Source organism: Cygnus olor, chromosome 1, assembly GCF_009769625.2.
Source record: "Cygnus olor isolate bCygOlo1 chromosome 1, bCygOlo1.pri.v2, whole genome shotgun sequence".
Classification (NCBI taxonomy): domain Eukaryota; kingdom Metazoa; phylum Chordata; class Aves; order Anseriformes; family Anatidae; genus Cygnus; species Cygnus olor.
The window spans coordinates 197,693,966-197,717,913 of record NC_049169.1 but is presented as its reverse complement, the minus strand read 5'-3'; the positions used below and the strand labels follow the sequence as shown (position 1 = coordinate 197,717,913).

The window sequence follows — 23,948 nt, the reverse complement described above, 5'->3', positions numbered from 1 at the left end:
GTCACAAAGATGATACGGGGCCTGGAGCATCTTCCCTATGAGGAAAGGCTGAGAGACATGGGTCTGTTCAGCCTCGAGAAGGGAAGACTGAGAGGGCATCTCATCAGTGTTTACAGATTTCTTCAGTGTGGGAGACAGAAGGATTTGGCCAACCTCTTTTCAGTGGTTTGTGGGGACAGGACAAGGGGCAGTGGCCACAAGATGGAGCACAGGAAGTTCCACACCAACATGCGGAAGAACTTCTTCACGGTGAGGGTGACGGAGCACTGGGACAGGCTGCCCAGGGAGGTTGTGGAGTCTCCTTCTCTGGAGATATTCAAGGCCCGTCTGGACGCCTACCTGGGCAACCTGCTCTAGGAAACCTGCTTTGGCAGGGGGGTTGGACCCGATGATCTCTGGAGGTCCCTCCCAACCCCTGCAATTCTGTGATTCTGTATTGCAGGTGTGAGCAGGAGTTTAATCTTCTGTAAGGTGAATGCTGCAACCCAACAGTATTTCCCATGACGCGTGGGGTGGAGGAGGATCAGGCTCCCCCAGAAGATGATTCAGTGCAGAGCTCACCCTCTGGTGGAGTCTGCTGTCTCTCCCGTGTAGCAGAGGAGCCATAAGAGATTAGTTAGGTCATGTAGCAAGGCAAATTACACGTCTATACTCAGACGGTGTAATGTCCCCAGCCCAGCTCTTCTGCTGGAGGTTTTGGTGTGTCATGAGAGGCACCAGGCCCTGAGGACAGCATGGCAGAGTAGGCCTGGGCTGAAGCTGGCCCTCTTCTGTGGGGTCACTCCCTGCAACAGAAACTGGGGTCATGACTACTAAAACACTTCAGTTTCAGCTGTTACTTATTTTTATTTTATTATTTTATTATTTTATTTTATTTTATTTTATTTTATTTTATTTTATTTTATTTTATTATTTAATTTTATTTTCTACTCACCAGCCCCAGCCAGGAAGGGAAGGAGGGCTTTTCCCCTTTGGAAAAGCAGCTTCCTGCAGGTCAGGGATATTCAAGCTTTGCTCAGAAGGCCTGATGAAAGCCAGAGCACAAAAAGCACACATGGGTAGCTTTTAGCTATGCAGGAAATATATATCCTGTGATTTTCTTCTTTTATACATTGAAAAGCACAAAACCCCACAAAAACAGGCGTATTTACACGAGCTAGTTAGTGTGATGGATGAGGCCATTTATAACAACTCCAATCCTGTCTTGCATCTGCAGAGCCTCCGCTCTGCTCTCCAAGCATCTCACCAGGTTGCTGAGCCACGATCAAACTGAAAGTTATCGGGGGGAATAAATAAATGTGTGTGCTCACACTTGGCCTACCGGTTGGGCTGCTTTGGGTTGCAGTATTGAAGTCATGGGCTGGTGGCTGCACTTCAGTCCATTAGCTGCCCTACAAAGGGTCTGAGGCTGGTCACCAGTTCCTCCCAGTGCCTCAGAGCGAAGAACCCAAGGCCGTGCTGGGAAGAGACCTAGGAGACCCCAGTAAAAGATGAGATTGAGCCCACCCAATCTTACAGATGTGACCTGACTGCAAATTGCCAGCAGGGCAGGAGAGGTGATCCTTCCCCTCTGCGCAGCATCGGTGAGGCCTCACCTCAAGTCCTGTGTCCGGTTCTGGCCTTCCCAGTACAAGAGAGGCCTGGACATACTGGTGAGTGTCCAGCAGAGGGCCACCGAGATGATGAAGGGCCTGGAGCATCTCTCCTGTGAGAAGAGATTGAGAGAGCTGGGGTTGTTCAGCCTGGAGAAGAGGAGGCCCAGGGGAATCTCATCAGTGTCTGTAAATACCTGAAGGAGGGTGCACAGGGGATGGAGCCAGGCTCTTGTCAGTGGTGCCCAGTGCCAGGACAACAGGCAATGGGCACAAAATGGAGCAGAGGTTCCCTCTGAACACCATGAGATGCTTCTTTACTCTGTGGATCAACGCCCAGCATCGTGTCCAGGAGGTTTTGAAGACCTCCAAGGAGACCCCAGAAACTCTCTGTACAACCTGTGCCAGGGCTCTGCCACACGCCCAGCACAGAAGTGCTGCCTGGTGCTCAGAGGGAGCCTCCTGGGTGCCTGGTTGTGCCCAATGCCTCCTGTTCTGTTACTGGGCCTCCGACTGTCACATACTACTTCTAACAGAGCTGGAAATATTATTTATTTATTGATTTATTTATTTGGGAGGGGGTGTTCCAGTGAAGGGGTTAGTAATGGAAATGAAGAAGATCCCTGGGCACAGTGAGGTGAGGACAGCCCATCTGAGTTTCCCACAGCTGGAACAGAACGTACACCAACCGTGATACACAAAAGAGATACCAAAAATGCTCCACAGCTTGTATTAACCAGTTTTATCTTTAGGACAAAGGGAGGGTGAAATAGTGGTGTAATTTGGCTGCAATGCAAGCTTTGCATTGCTATCACCCTCAGCACCCACATGATTTTCCTCCTTTGCCTTTCCTTCATGGTTTTGTGGACTTCTGCTCTGGGCTTGCCCACGGCTCCCTAGAAAAGGGAGGGGGCAGCTCCTGGTGCACCCACTCCCTGCACCTTTTACTTCCAGAAAAAGCAAAATCAGGGTGTTGTGTTTGAAATTACATTTTCTCCAGTGATCAGTGTTAAAGAACAAAGATTGAGACGTCCAGAAAGGCCCAAATCTACCCCATTTAACAAGCTCCCCTGCACCACAATCCCCGGGCTTACGGCAGGAAGAGCAGGTTGGCGCCTTTCTGGGACACACCATGACATCCATCGGATCGTGATGTCCATCTGGTCACAAAGTCCATCGCCCCAGTCCTGATCACTGACAACTACGTATTGAAAAGACATCACCTTCAGCAAATGTTGTAGATTTTTCAGGACCTGTGTTTGCAATACAGACCTGGACTAAAGACCAGCACAAGTGCATGGATGAGAAGGACACTTCAGGACCGGAGCTCTTCCCAAAACACAGCGTGCTCTGCTGCACGTGGTAAATAACGGACTGAACAAGAGCCATGTTTTATCAGTTTTATTTAACCAATGAAATTTCTACTGATAACAATGAAAGTAATTTCAGCAAGTATAAATGCGATACAGTTTTAAACAAACCCCATTGTTCCGTACCTATAAATAGATTTTTCAAAACCTCATAAAAAGTGCAGATTTATGAATTGCTGTTAAAATGTTAATACACGATTCCTTTGTTTAAAAATGCGTTTTTGTCTCTTAACTCACAAAAAAAAAGTTCCTTCTGCATCTGTTCAGATAAATTCAAGTCGGGTAACTTAAAAACTAGAAAAAAAAAAAAGTCACACACAAAATAAAGAGATCCATCCCACTAGGTCAGTCTGTTCTCTGCAAAAAAAAAAAAAGAAAAAAAAAAGAAAAAAATACCAATCAGCCATCAACAGAAAAAAAACAAATGGTGAAAGCTGCTGTGGACACCCACAGTTAACTCCTAGCAGCTGCCTTGCTGCAGGCAAACCTCCCACGAAAGCACGGACCCTGCGAGCTGTCCCCGTGGCTGAGGGCAGGCGGTGGCCCACAGGACAGCGTGGGTGACGTGTCCCTGTGCCACCCTCGCCTGGCAGCGAGCAGAGCCGCAGGGGACACGTGGGAGGGAGCAGCAGGATCAGAGCTCTGTCTTTCCTCCTCCGTCCTGAAATGCCCCTGCAGCAAAGGGGACAAAGGTGGCAGTGGCCAGGCCGCACTGGGCCGTGGTCCGATTTATTCCCTCTGCAGAGGGCGAGAGCTGCAATCCTGGGGCGGTGGGCACGTCCCGACAGGAGGCTCAGACCCACGACTGTCTTTGGAGAAGCCACGAACTCCTACCCCTAACGAGCCAGGTTTTGTGGACGTCAAATCAGGCTAATTTGGGTACGTGAGGGAGGCCTGGAAGCCACGGGCCGCAGACACACTGTGCCCGCCATCCAAGTGCTGGGTGCCTGTCTGCCTGCCTCTCCTCGCCAGCAAGGCTCAGGTGAAGCTGGTGTTTCTGCGTGTGCACCCATGTGTGTGTGTGTGTATGTGTCAGAGGGCAGCACACATGCACAGAGGCGAGGAGGTCGCAATGCTTCGCACCAGGGCCCGGGCAGCGCTGGAGGCGGACGGCGGACATGTCAGGGCTGCCCGCGCTGCCAGCCCTCCTCCCCGTACCTACAGTGGTATTTTATCTACAGCAGGGTCTGTTTAGCAAGAGCGGTTTAAAGTGGCTATGTTTATCAAGTTTGCTACTTTATGAAGTAAAAACAAAACCAAAAAAACGGAAAAAAACAAAACCAAAAACAGAAAACCCAACAACTATAAATACAAAGACTCTCACTCACCAGACGCTTGCAGCCTGTGTGAATCATAAACTGCATCAATATTCTGTTAAAAAGCTTATTCTACTTAAAACTATACATAGTACAAGAGATTGAAAAGTGGCAGTCGTGTACGGCCGCACTGCCTGCCCACGGTGGCCCTCAGTCAGGTGCTTCATAGAAATCAAGGAGTTACAGTAACAAAGCACGGGACTGCAAAGCCCATCACAGCTTCTGATTACACTGCATACAAAGTACCAAGGGAAACACAAAAAAGAACTGGTGTTAATACTGATGAATTAAAGAGTAACTATAAAGATCAAAACAGACGTTCACAGCATGCTACATATATTGCTCACAAACTTTTTTCTTTTTTTTTTTTTTTTAAGAAAAAAGGCTAATACAAAACAAGAAGTTGGCAGTCTGATTTTCAGTTATGTCAGAAAGATGAAGCGTATACATTCATTACGTAGCTTTCCAGCAAAAGGGTAAAACTGAGAGATTTCAAGTTTACAAAATTCCTATTTTTTCTTTAAGCTACCGTTTATATCCAGTTCCGGCCAATAGTCGTGAAATATTGGTGGCTGCAGAGTCCAAGGGCTGTAGCCTAATTATTTTTGTTTCCCTACAGGAACGTTTCTTTGCCTCGGGTGCTGGCGGGGCCGCCGCTCACCTCGCAGGTGGACAGGGAGGGAAGCGAAAAGGAAGGCTGGTTTGCATCTGGCGGCACAACATGAGCATGGAGTGGCAAATGAGGAACACGCTTTCGGTGGCGTGTGTCTGCTGGCACTGTCCCCCCGGCCCCTCGGCTGGGACAGCTGGGAATTCACCCCTTCTGCCTGAAAATCCCCTTCAAAGAGCTGGTGGAGGAGACAACGTGCTTCAACGGCAGCATGCTTTACGCAGCTGCAAGGGGAAGGCCCCCTTCCCCTCCTCCGTCCCCGGAGTAAGAAAAGGGAAGCTTTCCAGAGCAGCTTGGGGTTTCATCTTTGAGGAAATCTTGGGTGCAGGTGTTCCCTACCGCCTCCCCTACACACAGACGTGCACAAGGACCTTTGGGACACAACAGTGCAGCTTCTCCAACCGGCCAAAATGCCAACTCCCCCCTACGCTGGTTGCGTCCCCCCGAGAAAGCCCGTTGTCTTCTCCTGCTGCTTACTGCACAAGTTGCTGCCCACTTTCAGTATATTCATCGGCGTCTTAAATACTGGCTCTAACTATGGCCGAGAACAAGGGCAGAATTCAGATCCCTGCTTTCCACGAGCTCTGCTGAACACCCAAATGTGTCTACGTCTCAAGCAACCACGAAGTTTGCCTTTGGAGTTATCCCCTGAATACATGAAAAACCAAACCCATTTGTTCGGAAGGCTGTCTGACTACAGGGAACCCGAGGAGCAGCCCCAAAAAAATGACCCTGTGGGCTCCTGCCCTTCTCCCACCCACTCTGCACATGAGGGTCTCGAAATTCCCCACTACAATTCCCTGTAAGAAGCCTGCACAGCTAAAAGGCTCAAGCAAGGGGAGTGTTGCCAAAGAAAGCATTTTGTTAGTGGATCCACTGGATTATTACTGTAATTCCAGCGATGGAACATGACACGCTACTAGCAATCGCTACTTAAATGTTTTAAGTAAGTACTAAGTGTCATACTTTACACCAGATTTAGCATTTTCCTGCCCAGAAATAACCCAATACTGGAATTAAGTGTTTCTGAACAGGAGAAAGATTCTCTGAGCTCAGTAACGAATGGTAATCTAGGAACTTAACACTGTTTTAGGAGGTTATGGTGAAGAGGCTGCCTCTGCAAGACTGCTAGGGTTGTGAGCTGGGATGACAGGCAGTGCGTGATGTGGGGTGGCAGGCTGGACAATGACAGTTTTGGCCCCTAGCGAGCAGCAGAAGGGTTAAATGTCTGCAAGAGAGGCCTGATGTGTGTTTAGAGAGCAGCTGCATGACTGCGTGGCAAGAAAACTTGCTCTAAGAGAGAAATTAACACTGTTCAAGATGCCCCTGAAGTTTCCTTGTGCTGCTTTGCTCCTTTCATGTCCCACACCCATGAACTATGCAGTAGGTATGAAATGTCAAATTCGTTCTCGATTGGAAATAAAAAGCTTCACTTATAATTTCCCAATGTGAAAAAGCTGGCGGGTGCATCTCTTTAGACAATCACACGTGCCGGGGACATTAGGGAGAATAAATCTGAAGTTCAGATGGGGAAAACTGACATTTTTGTCCAGCTCTTGGAATGATAGTTAACGGCAAGCCAATTCTAGCAGCTTTATATTCAGAGCAGTTCTGGGAAAGTTCATTTACTATGAATTCCCCCCACCCCCCAAACCCTTTTGTGCAACATCACCTCTTATTTATAGGACAAGGATCTGAACGCCTAAGGAAAATATCTGAAAAAAAAATCAGTTTTAATCAAGAAGATTTGGAATATATCCGTCTGGCCAAAACTTTCGTCCTGGCACAAGCTATCCACTTGCTAATCCCAATAAATCTTTTCTGCCAGCAGAGGTTAAATAATCCAGTTCTTCTAAAAGGGAGCCCGAACTCTGGAATAGGAGCCTGAAATGCATGTCAATGTGCATGGAAAACACACATGCATGAGAAACATCGAGAACCTGTTCTGCAAGAGCAGCAGCTTACAGTTTAACCTCTTTTCAAAAGATTTCTCCGAGTCTATATTAAGTCCCCCAAACAACCCATTTCATTAACAATCGCTGCAAATCACATGGATCTGCTACATATTATTCCTTTAATCTCTATGGAAACTGCTTTTATTCTATTGAATTTAGGTGATTAAGTATCTTTAAAAATCTGACTCAAAAATGCAAGTGGGCACCTTGTAGGGTTTTGCTGAATGCCTAGCTGATTAAATTCCCATTGAAATTCAGGCAACTAACTGCTTTTCCCAAATCCCATGAAAGCATCTATCAGCATTGCTACGAACAAAAATACTATTGAAGAATCTGGTGCTTTGACCTTCTGCACTCAAGTAAGAGAGAAGCAAAATGTTTTCCTTTTTGTTCTGTTCTAATCTGTTCTAAATTTATACAGAGGCCTACTAGGTTTCTAATTGTTTATAATCATGGATTTTCCTGTGCTTTAAGATTTCTTTAATGCATAGGAAGAGCTGATGTGGCAATTTGCTAGTTCTTAAAGCTGAAAGTACACCCTTTTCATTTTAATGAAGTTTTTGGGACAAAGTATGCATGTTTCAGTTCAGTCTTATGAACAGTTAAATACAAACCCATCTACAGCTTACCCAAATTCTCATAGGGTACCTCAACGCTAGTTTTAGTAGCTAAGCGTACAAATTCTACCTTAGTTCAAAATGGTTTCTGTTCCAACGTGATGACACTCCTGTGATTATCAGCTGCAGGCGGAGTATTCTGGGAAATGCAAATGCTTTCTCCAACTGGTATCTTTTTCACTTCTCTTCATTACTAAAAAAATGGAGCGATTTCCATACAGCGAGAATACACACTATCAGAACACACATTTTACAGTGATTCTGCAGTGATAAGAAGCTGTCCCTGCTCAAAGCTCTGTTCCCTACTTACAGCATTTCCTGTGCTAGCTAATTAATTTGTACCTAACAAGCTTTCTCGTCAGTAGACAGGAGACTGCACACTTTGTTTGTGTGTTGGTCACAGCTGGGATTTTGTGGACTAACATTGATGCTGGTAAATATCAATTCCAATAAAGGAAAACAGAGGGAGAGTATCTACGCTTCCAATGACTACGGTACTCTTCAGGATAAAATTAATGATCAAAGTGTGAAGATTCACATTCATGAGTGCTTTAAAAATGTAAAAATTCCAAGAACACTTGCACATTACCATTTGGCACAGCGTGAGCCTAAAGCGTGCATAAAGCATATGGTATAGCTGTATGACTTTAAAGACCTATTCTGAACAAACATCTAGTAAAAATCATAAATTTGAGTATAAAAACTAGGCTATAAATTGTTACACTGTAAATGCAATACTTTGAAAAAAAAATGCCACATGGAAAATATCTCCAAAAGTTTCAAGTTTGCATTTAATATTAAAGGAAAAAAAAAGTAATAGCAAACTACTTGCACAATGACATTTCCTATGGTGGAATGTCTTGCAGGCCATATGTGACTTGATATGGCACCTTTAAAAAAAAAATTACTGATTTACTACAAATTTTATGAAGCAATCCATTTATGGTTTCTGTATTTCAAATCTGCTCGTGTACTTTGCTCTGAAGGCATTTGAGCTGGCAAGTATATTTCATAAGGAAAGAAGTAAAGGCACTCATGTTTCCAAACATAAAACTCAACCTATTCTAAGAGTCTTTGCATTTCTGAAGGGAAACTAAGTGGTCCTATTAGTTACCCAAATCTAGTTTCACCTCCTTTCCAGAGCTCAGCTGTGCTTCTTGAGAACTACTTGACTTCTCAAAGCAAAGGAATTTAAAGTAGTACTGTACGGTTCCCACCACTTGAAAAAAAAGCAAAAGTATTGCATGAAAAGTCCTCTCAGCAGAACTGTTTTATGCACAAAAACCAATCGGTATGGCCACTACATTTACAACAGGGAGGAAAAAGAACTATAACAACTTAGAAAGTTAATCTAAGTTCACACGTATCAGTGTCTCAACACTTCTGAGAAATCTTTGCAGTTAGCTATTGAAGATAAATAAATCTGATGTTTTACCCCGTGCTCTCTCTAGAAGACAGTCTGATGCTGTCTAGAGGGTACTTTTCCAAGTAGCCAACATTACATTAAATTAAAGAAAAATTAATGATTTTTCCTCAAAGGTTTTTCACATGCAGAATCTGCAGTCTGAAAGTGCAGAGAAGTGTACAATCATTTAGCTTTCCAATCTGGAACAGACAGATTAAGCGAAAAATCCAACATGCGAAGTCACAGCAAAGTATCAGGAAAAGGCAAGAAAACTAACTTAAAGCATAGTGGTCCATGATTTTGCCAATGGAAAGTGTTAAAGTATGACTGGTAATATTACCATTTTCCAAAAACTATTCTGAAATCATCAATGGAAAAAAATCTTGTATTATCTTCTACAATCCAATGGAATATTAAAAATAAACCTATCCAGTTAGTTTTGCACGTATGCAACAGAAACAAAGGCCACCCTCCTCAAAGCACTACGAAAGGTCCAAACCAACAGACAAAAGTTTAAGCAGTGACAACTTGCATCCTTCTGGGTAAGCTTAAGCATCTCTTTAGGCACTTCACTGGTTCATTAAATGCAATACAAAATAAAGCTATAAATATCAACATTTTGTGCTCTTAAAATTAGTCAAAAGCAACAGAAAACAGCACAAAAGTGTGACATTTTTGGCAGCTTATTTCTTCCCTTCCCCAATATTACCAGTTGTCCAAGAATGCTTTGTTTTGGGGATGCTTTGGCATCTCAGTATCAGGTTGTCTTAAGCCATAAAAACTAAAACAAAACTGCTAGGCCTTAGACAATAAAGAAATTTGGTTTCAAAATTTCTTTATGGCTATATAAAAAGGACACTTTAGCAGTGACACAATAGGGAAAAAAGCTTGCTTTCTTTTTAAATATTGCACTTTTCTTTTGTTCACCCACACTAATGCATAGAAACTTTTAAACTTTGAATATTAAGACTTCATGCTATGAAGAAGTTATGGGAAATAAATTTCTGCACATCCAATATGAAAGAACAGATATGCTAGCCTTCCTTTACTTTCCTTACTTAGAACATCGAGAAAGAAGAGAGTGCAAAAAACCCACAACCCTATTTTTGGTCAGCCTGTGTATCAACTTTATAGGTGCCAACTAAACAAACTGCAACATGGGATGAGCATGGATATTGTAAAGACAACTGAGGGTGACTGTCGGTAAAACAAGATTATGCATGATTGAGACACGGTAAGTGTAGCTGAAATGGCAAATTGTGAGGGCTCTTCTCTTGGGAAGAGGCATCATAAAGCAGATGAATTTTGCACTTCAGTAGCATGCTGTAGAATTTGTCACGATTAATTTCACATTAAAGTGTGGTCAATGTTTGCATCCACATTTCACATCACCTTCAATTGCTGTAGTAAGACAGTGACTGGCAAGCAGTCTCCAGGAGACACAGAAGAATCCAGTGGGCAATTCAATGCAACACAGCGTGTGCGTCTCTGTCAGAGTTATGACATGGTGGTACGTTCTCGGAACAGGCAGAACCGATCTTCTGGTGGACTCCACTAATCTGAAAAATGATTGCTTGGAAAAGAAGTCTCTAAGCACTTCACTCCGGTGCTTAAAGAACAAAGCGCTAGAATCGAATATAATAAAAAGAGTTTTAGGATTCTGACCACTGTGCAGAAATCCAACCGGAAACAATGCAGAGTAGTGCTCCTCAGTGTTACTTTTGTTATCATTAGTAATGTTAAGCATCAAGAAAATAAAACACGTCATTGCACATTACAGCCGTCGAGAAACACGGCTAAACTTTGACACTAGAGAATTTGAATAACCTGATGCTACATCACAAACAGCTTCTGGCGTGTATCTATTTCAAAAGGTCTTTACATACTCGGTAAAATTCCTTTACTCCCTCCCAGTGACTGCTTCAGGTTAAGTGACGAGTTATGGCACGAAGGGCATACAGAAGTTCTGCTTGCATACGAGCTTCCATTAGAAGTAGATTTACGTGAACCTGTTAAAATTAAATCAGACATTCAATTTACCTTGGAATGCAACATCATTTATTCATTTATGCTAACATTCATAACCTTTAGTAAAGTAACGTGGCATGAAATCATGTAATTTCTCCCTGTACCCTGCTGCAAGGCTCCTGTTCCTTTTGGGAAACCTGTCCAACACCAGACAATGTTGTAGGACTGCAAGGAACTACCCTCACCTGCTTTAAGAAATCTTCCATCCCAGAAGTCCCAACAAAACCACTTCTGTATCCTAATGGTACTAATTCTTCATGAATTATATTTTGTTTTGTTTACTACCACCTGTGATCACCACACAGGAGCACAGAACAAGGAACAGTTCATATGCCAGACAGGCTAGCAGGCACATGAACACTGAACCCTTGTCAGGAAGCATTTAACTTAGATATCTGAAGACACGCTGACATTTTTATTGATGAAAAACACCATGAAGATTGTATTTGTATGGAATAAGCACTTTTTTGATCCACAGATCCAAAGTATCAGCATGGTTAACTGCTTCTGTATTCCCAAGTTTATCCACTTTTCTATTACAGCTGTCAGTTCAATTTTACAGAGAAGTCACTCAAAATAAAAAAGAGAAGAATCAGTATTTCCAGTACACTAAGAAGTACTTTTGTAAGATTGATATTTAATGAATTAAATTAACCTCGCTTGTTCTTCTCTTGTTAAAAACAATGTGACAGATACAGCCATTTTTAGGAGTCAAAATATTTTCATTTTTAAACCACACGTGGGTCTCTGTGAAGCCAGTCTGGCTATGAAACACGTACCTTCTCCGAGTGCTTGAACTGACGCCAGTAACTATCGTACATGCGCTTGGTAGTTCTCTCCGGGTAGCAGGTCACTGTCTTTATGTAAACCTTCAGGCTGCGTTCAAGTAGCTGATTAACTTCTCCATAATCATAGTCATCATACCTAAAGAACACAGGCAATCACTCTGTTGGATATAAGTTTTTAAAAGCACGGTCTTTTGTAGCATTAATTTCTTAAGCATTTGTTATATAAGCTGGAATAAAACCTGCTAACAGAGGAAAGGCTTAGTACTGGGATGCTATTTTTTTCTGAACAGAGAATACAGACTTGCTTCAGGGAAGACATTTCTGTAACAACTTCCATTCTGATTCATACTCATTTTCTTCACTGGAAGTGAAAGCTGTACTGATGTAACAGCAAAAAAACCCACCGCTCTAACTTTTGAACTGAGCTACTACCTCCATGTTTAAACCGGAGTCTAAGTCTAACTTCTCACACAGTTAATTAGTTAATTTTTCATCTGGTATTTCCACAGTCTTAAATGCACTCCTTAGCCAGGGGGTTTTCTCCCATACCTGATTCCGTACATACAGTGGACATAGTTAAATAAAGCTCTTCTAAGAGTAGTTGTATCAACATCTTCATGTGTTGCCATAGTGTTATACGTGAGGTTATACACCATCCGAAACTTCTCATCGAGGAGATGCCCAATATCAGAATAAAGCCTGTTTACAAGGGAAAAGCCATGATTTTCCCAAGTATAGTCCTGCAGGAGAGGAAAGAAACATACAAATACACAAGTGAAGTGAAGTTCCTACTCCATCCTCTCTATAGCTCAATAGTTTTTGTTGTATACTAGTTATAACTTTTCTCTCCTCAAGGAATTTGTATTTTGAATCCTTCATTTATATCACCTTCTCCATTCCCCCAGGTTTCCTGGCAGTGAATGTCACATCGCAACATTACATCATTAGCCTACATGAGGAAAAAAAAAAAAAAAACAAGCTTATTCTGAAGTGTTGAGGCAATTTTCCACTTTTTGCTCTGCTGATTTGACCGGTGTCATTCTGAGTGGGATGGGCTTTTAAGTTTCCAGATGTATTCCTCTTGGAGGCTTTGATGCTTCACTTTAAGAAGAGGTGGAATATGTGCTTTCACCCAGGACGGACATTCGGTAAAGTGCTGAAAAGTCCTTGAACAAAGTAATAAAATCCAGGATGCTTTGGTCTTAAACAAGCACCCGGACTGCAAAGGAAAAAGCACGCCTGCTCACGTCAGGAATGGGAAATCTTTGCAAAGTGGTGGCATGGCATCAACAGCAGAGGAGAATGACCCTGCTTCAGAGCAGCACACAAGCACCCTCCATGCTGCAGTTACACAAAACGTGTTAGTTTGCCCACATCCTTGGCAAGTGTTCAATCCCTCAGCCACATACCCTCGTTACAACCAAGGGCATCATCTCATGTTTGTCTGTTTTTTTTTTTTTGTGGATGCCCCATCCCTGGAGATGTTCCAGGCCAGGCTGGATGGGGCTTTGGGCAACCTGGTCTGGTGGGAGGTGTCCCTGCCCATGGCAGGGGGGTGGAGCTGGGTGGGCTTTATGGTCTCTTCCAACGCAAACCATTCTATGATTCTATGATCTCCATGTCTTTTTCTGCGTAAGACTGTTTTCAAGAAGTACCCGTGGGCAAAGGCTCTTACCCACGTGTTATAGAGCTCATCCATTGGACTGAACCCAATTGCTTAGGATTTGGGGAATATTATCAAGGACAACATTCAGCTGCTTAAAAGAGGAATTAAGTGACATCTGAAATGCCCCACAACATCACATTTGGCTCTTAGCTGCTGGTCCAAACTACCATAAAAAGCTTGTGAGCTATGCCGGATCTACCAGCCTTGCAAAGGTGTGCAGGACACCCAGGGGGCATCATAAAAGCCCCTGAAAACAGAAGCCCCAGGATGGGGAAAGCAGTGTTTACGAACAACATAGTTGATTCATACCAACCACGGAAAAGGAAAACCAAAAAGTTGAAAGACATTCTGTTGTGCGTGAAATACCTCTTCCTATTGCTGAATTTAAACCCGCAGAGACAAACGATAGTCTTGCTTCAACAGACTAAGGATTGAATTTATTGCAGAGTTTTGGGATGATACTTCAATTTAAGCAGCATTAATAGCAGAGTATCTGGGAGGCTGGGGGTATATACATCTCACTGCTCGAGAGTAGGACACACTAATAAAGTTAAATTACTAAGGTGACTCCTTTGAATGGAGGCCAGAAGCTGTTCTGTTTATTTAAGAGCAGAGACATTTTAGTTCCAATTTCAACTTCTGTTGAGCTTTTTTCCATGGGAGCCTGCTGCTCCTAAAGTAGTTAAGCAGCATTGATTTACAGGCTCTGACTCTGCCTTTCTCTTTTTGGCAATATCTACCTACCTCAGGCTCATATAAAGACCACAGAGTAAATTATCCAGATCAGCAACGGCTGCTATATAGATAAATACATTTCCTGAAAGTGATCACAGATTCTTTATTTTTCAGCCTTAGGTACGTCCTCTGACCATCGAGTTTTCCAGAACCTAATGTGTTTTACTTGAAGTTCCCAGTTTTGGTTTAAGATTTACTCCATTATTTACAATTTATCTGTAACTGCTAACTAATCTACTCTATAACCTGGAACAGAATTACCTAGAGTGTCCCTGATGTTACATATTATGAAGAGGTTTGTGACTCTGGTCATGGATGAAGATGCCAACATGTGAGACAATGTATAAACAAAAGGACAATTCTTTCAACAGCATTAAAATATATATGTATACATGAAGAACCAAAAACTTCAGTGTTGCAGTAATCATATTTAAGAATTCCTTTTCTTTCCAGACATTCAAAGTCCAGTGATACAGTGTGTACATAGGAATGACTCACTGAACTGCTCTCACAGACATATATGCAACTATTTATTGATAACCACGGGACAGAGAACACTTGATAAAAATGGCAGGAATAAGGTGTTCTTTCAATAGGTTTTTTTTTCACATTTGGAAGGACAGAAAAAAATTCTCTCTTTTCTTTCACTTTCATTCCATATTGATTGATGCGCTTTACAGTTTTCAAATATTAATCCTGGTAACGAGTCTCCTAGAACGAGACTGAAAGCTAAATATCCCCTTGTTTGAGATTTATGAATAGTAAAAGAATCTTCTCTGGTAAATTTATAGAAGCTTGCAAGTTATTTAATGTACCACAGCAAGGAAACGCACATGCAACAAACACGTCCCACTACAACTACTTTACACTCTGTCCTGTAATGACATATACATACACTCTTTGAGTGATGCACTTTAAAGAGATGCTACCTGAGCTCTGAATGTTGGCAGATGGTCTTCTCCTCGCCTTGCGAAGTCTTTGTACCCAAACCCAGGATCTTCAATATAGCGGGAGACATCTGTGGAAACTATTTCATCGTCAAATGCTGTAGAAAACAAAAACAAAAACAAAAACAAAACAGCAAAATGCTTTGCTTTAGGCAAGCACAGGAGTTAGTACTGACTTCCAACTACCATTCTACTGCTGGACTAGAGAACAACTAAAAAAATTGTGCAAAGGAAAAGAAAGGTATGAAGGAAGGAAAAAAATCAATCCCAATCTACTTGTATAGGATCCATCCTTTTCATCAAGCCAACTAAATGTCAGCCTACACCAGACATCTAAGATATTTCTGCAAAATAGGCTATATTTCTGGAGGTGTGCTTCTCTCTCTGTTGACTCCTGAAGAAGGCTAGATATCATAGAGTCATATCCTAAATCAGGCAAGATGAGTCTTGTTAGAAAAGTTATTATGCTAGGATAAGAAATAGAAAAACCGTACCCTTGACAACGTGATTGTTATGCTGAACAGGTATGGTGTCCAGAATTACACCAGCTCTGTTCTGTAACCCAGAATATGAGCAACAAGAAAGCAATGCTACACTCCGCTTGTAAGTATCAACTAAAAATTACATGAAAGCAAAGAGGTCTACAGAACATCAGGCTGAAATTTCGCCAGAAGCTCTAGTAACTAAGCATCTTCAAAGAGCTCCAAAACGTGTCTCTAAGCAAGCGCAGGTTTTCTATCAGGAATCAATCTTTCCCTCCTGAATAAACAGGTGGCTCGATTGTGTAACTACCTTTGCAGAAGTTGACTACTGCATAGCTGACTGCATTTGACCCTGATGCTAAAACCCTGGCTTGCTTCCACATGCATCGACAGAACAGTTGCCATATGTCCACTGTTAGCACCTTAAAAAGTCAGTTAATCTAAGAATTGCAGAAGTGCTTTATCTCCTCCTTGCCTCATTAAACAATCAAAACATAACTGCGTAGGAAGAAGCTTGCACAGCATCTGCTACAGTGAGTCCTCAGTGAAGAATGAAAAACCTGCACGCACACACTCCTCTCCCCTGGCAATGGCTGGATTTCATGGAAGGGTAAAGGCACAACGCATACAGACTCCTCGGCTCAAACTCAGCAAAAGGAAAAAAAAAAAAGGGAGGAAAGTCAACAAGGCTATCAGCAACCACATCAACAAAACCCTCCTGGCCCAAACAACACCTCGTGCCTATAAGCTTGACGTTGCAGACTTACGGAAGTCCTGATTTGATAATGGAACTGCAATGAGCGTTGGTTTATCTACAACACTGAGACTGTCTGACCAAATTAAAACAGACTGAAAATGGACAATGCCAATTTTAAAAAAATCCAACAATGATGTTGCTGGATGTGTTTTCTTTCAGAGATTTTACTAATACTTAGTAATCCACAAAACAATCTTCGCTGATTCATAGCACGTTCCTCCTCCCTTTTGGGGTTGGTGCACAAAAATTTTAATACCTTCAAACGTGTTTGGTTTGGCTTATAGTCTGAATAACAAGAATTGATTAACCTGTAGTGTGTAGCTTCAACTTTCTTATTAGATTTTCTCTGAAGCTACTAATAACACATATTGATGCCCTAAATTCACAAAGAACAGTGTTCATGTGATGTGTGGCATTTTATGGGTCATTCCTTAAGAAGATAAAAACTACGAGCTTCAGGTAACCTCTAATATGAGGAGATGATCTGAGATTCTGATTGGATTAACAATATTGGTTGAAACAATTTCTTTGGAAAAAACAACTTGCTGGCTGTATGAAACATTTCATTGCATGGTTTGTTAGAGATGAAGGCCTTCAGAGTGTATGAAAAACACTGGAAAAGAATCTTTTGGCTCAGAATTTTGAACAATACTTAAGAATAAATTGAATGCTAAGAAATCTCTGACATAGTACAGGTAATGGAAAAGCACAGCAGTATGATCGCTCAAAACAGCAAGTCGTCGATTCGTTGATGTCCCTTCCAGGCATGAATGAATTAATTTGAATATACAGAGCACGCAAAGAAAGAGGAATTTACACACACCTTCTTAAAGAAGTCTACAGGCATCTCAGGCTTTTTTTTTTTTCTTTTTTCTTTTATAACACAGAAAAGCTAAATTTCAAGAAACAAAATGGATGTTGGTATTTGCCCATCCAGAAATGTAAAGGAGATGAAGCAGGTCACTCTTACTATATCCTTACTAAGCCGAGAGACAGAATAAAAAAATGGACAGAAGGAGTTGTAGTCATTGAACTGGAGTCAGTGTTTAGTTCTTGCAAAGCACAAACAAAACACAACTGGAAAAGCACAAATACCTCCACTAATTACTAGCAGGCTCTCCTTCTTTTCCTTCTCAAAGCGAGTGTCCATTTCTTCCTGAGAGGCTTCTTCATCCTCTTTATCTTCTTGTAGCCTCTTCATCCTCTCCATTAAGGCCTCCAGCTCACTTAAAGAATCGGCAATCTGCAAAAACACCATGACATTCTGCAAAATTAGAAGATAGACAACATGTGTCATCTTCAGATATCATGCTCAACAATGAATGTTCTCAAAAAAAAAAAAAAAGATAGCAGCAAACGTAAGAAGTCAAGCCAGAATGCATTTTGTCACAGAGAGCACAGACAAACAGCTGTAAGAAAGTCAGAAGAAGGGAGGTGGTGTTACTTTCATCTATCACGCTACACTACTGCAGCAAGATGAACAGCAAAAGGGGTGGTGTTTGAATGTGTAAACCGCTTAAAACATATGTTCCACCATAAAGACTGCTTGGGAAAATCCATTTACGTGCCCCATGTGTATCAGAAAACAACTTTTAACTTGAAGATACCTTTATTCAGTATACCGGTAATGCTAAGTACCTTACTGAAGAGATACAGCATAACATTGTAATACAGGAACACAACCTGAGACAGAAAATCAGCATTTTCTTTTTCTTTCCATTTACTTTCATTACATGTTCTCAAAACACCCATCGTGTAGACTTTTTTTTTCTTGCTTTTGTGCAGAAAACAGGCCTCTTTACTAGAAATACATCAAAGTTTGGGCTCTGTGATCTCTATTTGCAATTCACATTTTTCATAAGGTAAATTGTTAGGTCTTCCTTTTCCATCTTCTCCTTTTGATTCTGATCTTCTGCTCACAGATATAAATGCTTTATTGTGTACCATTCACTGCTTAACAAGCAGCACGCAGTCTGCAGCAGCCTTTTGCCTGCTACAAATGCAGAATAAGACATCCCAGTGATTTAAGCTAGCGTGTCCTGCAACCCAGAAACCTCAGATGCAGTAATTGAACTGATGGATCACATGCTCACGCTGTAAGCTGCCTGCTAATTTTTACAAATGTATCTAGTGACTCTGCTCATAATCCCTATCTTCCATCAAAGGAGATAAGGCTAATTCAGCAATCGGTATTAATTCAAGGACTTTTCTTCAAAGGCGCTTTCAGAAAAAAATCCACATTTAAGTTAATTAGCTAGTAATCAAAGTCCTCTGTTGGCTGATTCAAGACCAGAACACCCGCATGAAAAACAAAGCCATTTTATTTCAGACATTTCCTCTCATCTACATGGAAACGCCTCAAAATTGACCTGTTTTGTGATTGAAGGCCTTGAAGTCAAAATGAATATTGTGACCTCTGTTTTTTTTTTCCATTTCTTCTTTCATTCCACACGATAAGAACACGGATGACACAATGCTCCAGTCAGTGATACACTATCTGCAGACACTGGGACTTTAAGCTTTCAACTGGAAGCAAAGTTTTAGTCTTGCTCAATGAGTTGTGAGATTAGCTATTAAAATCACATTACTCTGACTATCATCCTCCATTTCACTGTGGTTTTGAAATGGATTACACGGCAAGCTGTTGTAGCTAATGTAAGAGTTACCAGACCCAAGCATTCCAGTAAAGTAGACAAAAACTTTCAAGCTACCCTGAAATTTAAACAGGAAAGAATGGAAGAAAGCTTTCTAATGCAAAACAGAGGCAAGCAAAAGAACCTTCTTGCAACACTAACCCCAAAGTTGCTACTTGTGAGGGATGCATTTTCTATGTTGTTGTCATTGGCAAGATCACAGACACAGAAGTTGTTGACTGCTATAAGTCTGACTCCATTAGATGTATCCGGATCTCTCTCTGGATTAATGCCACTACCAAATACAAAACTTGCCAAGGCATGATAATGTGCCAACAGGACAACAGCATGCACCAGTTCAGGAAGAGACCAATTATTTTCCCCAGTCTTGACAAGTTTCTGAAATGAGAATAAAAAAAGTGTAAATATAAAATTTATTTTGGCCCCAGCTTTTGTATAAGAATGCTATATGTATTTTTAAAAGGGATCAATTCCTTTCCTCCAATAACACCGTATTCCTCTTGCACACAAACTCTCACTAGATAAAAAAAGAGAAACCTAATATATTATCTTTTTTCTATTGGGGTTATCATAGTCAATGCCATTCCTAAAAAATAAATCTTGATGCCTTTGTCACAAAGAAGAATTTATTGGCTTATTCAATGCTCTAGTACTTCCCTGAATTTTTTAACTCAAGGTAATGAAGCCTAACCGGACAGTAGAGTAGTTCTTAGCAGTTCTCACTATCGGACATTTACTGCTATTACAAGGCACGATTTAACAGGTACCTGAATGTGCTCTTTTGTGATCAGCCAGGGTCGGTGTGCAAGGAGTTTGTTTATTTCGTTCAGATTTTTCAGTCTTTGGGGAATGTATTCTAAACCGTTCAACCATTCTGCAATCCCGCCAGTCTTCAAAAACTCATCAACGTGCATATTTATTAGGTAGGAACACTGATGTCTGGCAGCTGCCTAAAATAATTAAACACAGAGGGAAAAGGTCAGCACATTAGCATGTAATCTGGTTTTGTTGCAGGTGGAAGCAGGATATTAACACAAAACAAAAATAAATTTAGTTGCAAAAGGCCATGTTTTATATTGTAAAGCTCTACACTGGAGGGAGGGTTCTCCACTAGGAATAAGTGGATTACTCTGAATCGCAGAATCTAATTGAGGTTGGAAGGCATCTCTAGAGAACGTCTGGTCCAACCTCATCATACAGTAGGGCTGACTTGGATCAGGTTGCTCAGAGCCTTGTCCAGACAAAATGTCCATCCTTGGAGATCACACAGCCTCTCTTGGTCCTCGTTGCGATGTCTGAGCATCCTCATGGTAAGAACCGTTTTCCACGCGCCCACCTGGAATTTGTTGTGACTTCAGACAGTTGCATCTCACCCTGCTGCTGTGCGCTGATGGTTAAATGCCCAGAAGTAAGGTGACAGAGTTTTAACAGCTCTTTGTAAAACCTCATTCTCATGGGCATGTGAGAAGTGCATCCCTCCAAGGAATGTACACTTTGCCCATCTCCCTTCTCACTGAAAACCTTATAGCAAGGCATGCTTTATTCTGATAAAAATCAACCCGAAAAATTCACACCCTGTCAAAATATCACACTGGTCTCTTCTTTCTAAAGTCTTCCTTTTTCCTTTTTTTTTTTTTTTTCCCACATAAGAAAGTCAAGTTCACAGGAGAAAATATACAGCCTGTTGGTACATACCATTATAGCAATGTAGTGCCTATAGGGCAAAGGAAGGGGCCCATCCATGCGCAACATGTAGAACTGGCTGCGGAGGAAAGACTCCAGGTACTGAGTATGGATACTCATGACTTGCGTGATGTTGTCCAGGCGACCAGATGTAGAGTATTCTTCCACAAGAAGATTAGTACGTTCATCCAAACCATTTGCTTGCATAACCTTCAAAATAAGGTGGACAAATTTAACAGAAAAAGAGATTTTATCCAATTTTAGCCCTGAAGAGAAACATATTGCATTATGAAAGGTTTGCTTGTGTAAAAAACTTGCAGCTAATTCTGGAGATCCGGATGTATATATGTAAATACACGGGCCTGTTTGCATGTGAATATGCACATACAGATGCTATTTGTATACTGGGAACTGAAGAACACTTTACACTGTATCTCTGTTATTTTAATATGTTTCTACAAAAAAACAAAAACATTTTTCTGTAGAGCTTTCCAAAAAGGCTAAACTCTCAGATGCTTAAAAGTCAAATTTGTATGGAGATCTGTAAGGAAGCAAAAGCTAAACTGAAGGTAAAGTCATTATGGATGTCAGCCTGTATAGACACACACCACCCAAGCATTCAGCCCTAAAAACAATTTCAAAATTAATGGAGAGGAACGGAGTTATGTAACCAAATTATAGAAACAGTTTGGCAATCTACTACTTCTGTGTTCATATAATTGAAGAGGAGATCAAATGCTAATTTATCCATAACATTCAAGTATTATTTAGAATAGGAATTTAACGTTTTCTTTAAACAAAAGCTGTTCATTAATTATTCCAGCCGATCCAAATCTTGGGCACAAGATGAAATGAAGCAGTACGAGTAAGTAGCTCTTGAATTGCAAGCCCTGACACAGAATTAGTGCTATTACTCAGTGTTTATCAGCAAGAACAGCCATTCTAAACATGTTCACCATTGAAGCTACAAGCAAAAGGCTAAAATAGCTATTCTGAAACTGCACAGTATCGGACCAGCAAACGCTGTGAAATGGGAAAGCATTTCAGCTAGTTCACTGCACATGAAGATAGGAAGTGCCTAAAACCAAGAAGACAACCCTTGCTGAGCTATTTTATTTAAAGTATGTTTTCCTTCTTTATGATAGGTTGATGAATATACTGTGTTTTAAATCTTTTTCCATCAAATCTCGTTTATATGCAAAGAAACATGAACAACATGAACTCCCTTTTCATTTTTCACCACTGCAGTTCCCTGTTTTAATTTGTGGGCCCAGACAGAAAGAGAAGACACAGTCAGGCAGCCTCATAAATTTTACATGTGTTGCTCTTCACTATTTACAGCTTTTCTTTGTTTTGTACCAAAAATGATGCCTCTTCAGTTTTCTTTAGGAACGATTTTACCAACAGAACTTTATTCATACATTAGAAATCATTCTATCTCACTCACTATTACATATCCATCATTCCACTCTAAGGCGTCCCCTGTATTTTTAAGCAAGTTTATTTTCCAGGTATTCAAGATATGTCTGTCTCATTTAGTAGTTTCTTGGGAAAATTCCACATTTCAGTCCCACTGAGAAGAAATTCTGCTGGCAGAATTGAAATATAATCCTGTAGGACTGCGCTGTTGCTATGTGAGGCACAGCAATATGCAGCATTATTGCTTCTGAGATTTATCTCCACCTATACTACTATCCTCTTCATACTGTGTATGTACTTCCTCCTGATTTATTACCATCCATGGATTTACAAAAACACTTTTTTATTCTGCTTGTAAAGCCTTATGGCACTTTTAACAGGAAGCTTTACAATTAATTTGTTGTGACTCTGTCCATATTCTTTTCATTATGAAAATAAAGCAGGCTTTGATAACAGCAATGTTCCTAGCAAGATTTGTGAGACACTGAATGTGTGATCTATCTCTAGCTACATCCTTCCTATCCACTACATTACTTAATGCCAAGGTATAGGGGGAAAAAAGTAGTTGTCTGCTAAACGAACAATATTTAACATTGGTTTGTGACACTGCCTAACTGTTTCATTCCTACAGGTGGAGGTTCCACCCCTGGTAGCTGCTGAGGTTACTCCTTCTGAAGGCTCAGTGCTTTCCTTGTGCACCGTTAGCTAGCACTTTTTTCCAAGTGCATTGGTTGTGAAATAAATTCATTAAGAATCCTCTCAAAACGTTATATTTTAACATTTTAATTACATTCATTTTTCTCATTTTTGTGTTATCACTATCTTAATGAGAAAAATCAAGTCATTATGAGGTTCAGCATCTCAAGTTCATGTTTTATACACAAGTGAAGTCCTTCTCACAAGTCTGGCTGGCTGCAACTCATTCTGCTCCCCCTTTCTCAAGTCTACAAGGTTCATTTTGATATCTTTTTTTTGCTTTTTGTTTCTTGATGCCAGGCTTTAAACTGACTCTGTTTGGTTTTAGTTTCAAGTCTTCACAGTGTATAAACAGAGACTCAAAGGACAGATATCTTATCTTTCAGAAATTTCTTTTTGGTCCTTCTAGCATGTGACTTATCTGCCTTTAGTAGCTACTCAAAAGCAAAACAAAAAAGGCCCTGGTTTTATAGTCTGCCATCCTAAACAATTCATCAATCAATAAATAATACTCTGGGAAGATTAACATCAGGGTAAAAGAACTACAGCAAAGGGAAGTTTCTATTTACTGTAGCAAGGTGCAAACCAAGGCTTAAGTTGAACATTAAATCATGCACAGAAATCTCGAGTCTGAAGTCAAACTGTTCCTTTCGACCATAAATTCTCTTAAAGAGCCGCAGTTATAGTCTAAGAAGTTAGTAATATTTTTAGGTTCACTCAGACTGAAGGTCAGAGACTGCCCTGAGAGCTATATAACCGTACTGCTGCAGTACCAAGTAGGTCTCCCCTCAGGCCTGACATCAGGAGTAAGAACTGATCATCCCCCACAAAAAGAGCAGAGCCAGCACTCACAACTGTCTCAGGGAGCGTGGACAACTGAGAGCAAGACCACTGGCAGCACTCATATGAAAGGACAGCACGGTTCTTATCCACTGGAGCTTGCTCTGGATAAACCATTGCTTGTGCTGACAACGGGACTCATCCAGGTATTTACCACTGGGCAAGCAAGATGTAAAACTGCCCTCCAGTGTTTCCGTTTAAAAAAAAAAAAAGCTTCCACACAACCAGCTCAGCTAAAACTTACTTCGTTCTCTGGTATAAAGGCACTTGGTCCTCTTGTTAACGGTGGAGAAACTTGGACTCTTTTTTCCTGCAAAACAGACACATA

The 23,948-nt window shown here is 41.2% G+C and overlaps 1 protein-coding gene across 3 annotated transcripts in view; it reads right to left on the bottom strand.

Annotated features, from left to right (window-relative positions):
- Positions 1 to 2,978: 2,978 nt before the first annotated feature.
- The window catches only part of SESN3 (sestrin 3), a 45,465-nt gene continuing 24,495 nt past the window's right edge, over positions 2,979 to 23,948 (bottom strand). The window contains exons 2-11 of one of the 3 annotated variants that reach the window (XM_040544206.1): positions 23,865 to 23,930; positions 20,678 to 20,875; positions 19,750 to 19,932; positions 19,124 to 19,360; positions 17,424 to 17,592; positions 15,072 to 15,187; positions 12,291 to 12,481; positions 11,733 to 11,877; positions 10,812 to 10,934; positions 2,979 to 10,550 (exon numbers count right to left, since the gene is read on the bottom strand). In XM_040544206.1, the coding sequence (XP_040400140.1) occupies positions 10,848 to 10,934; positions 11,733 to 11,877; positions 12,291 to 12,481; positions 15,072 to 15,187; positions 17,424 to 17,592; positions 19,124 to 19,360; positions 19,750 to 19,932; positions 20,678 to 20,875; positions 23,865 to 23,930 (1,392 nt within the window). In that variant the 3' untranslated portion in view covers positions 2,979 to 10,550; positions 10,812 to 10,847. Of the gene's footprint in view, positions 10,935 to 11,732; positions 11,878 to 12,290; positions 12,482 to 15,071; positions 15,188 to 17,423; positions 17,593 to 19,123; positions 19,361 to 19,749; positions 19,933 to 20,677; positions 20,876 to 23,864; positions 23,931 to 23,948 lie in introns of all 3 variants that reach the window. The other 2 variants (XM_040544207.1, XM_040544208.1) reach the window with 2 other exon arrangements.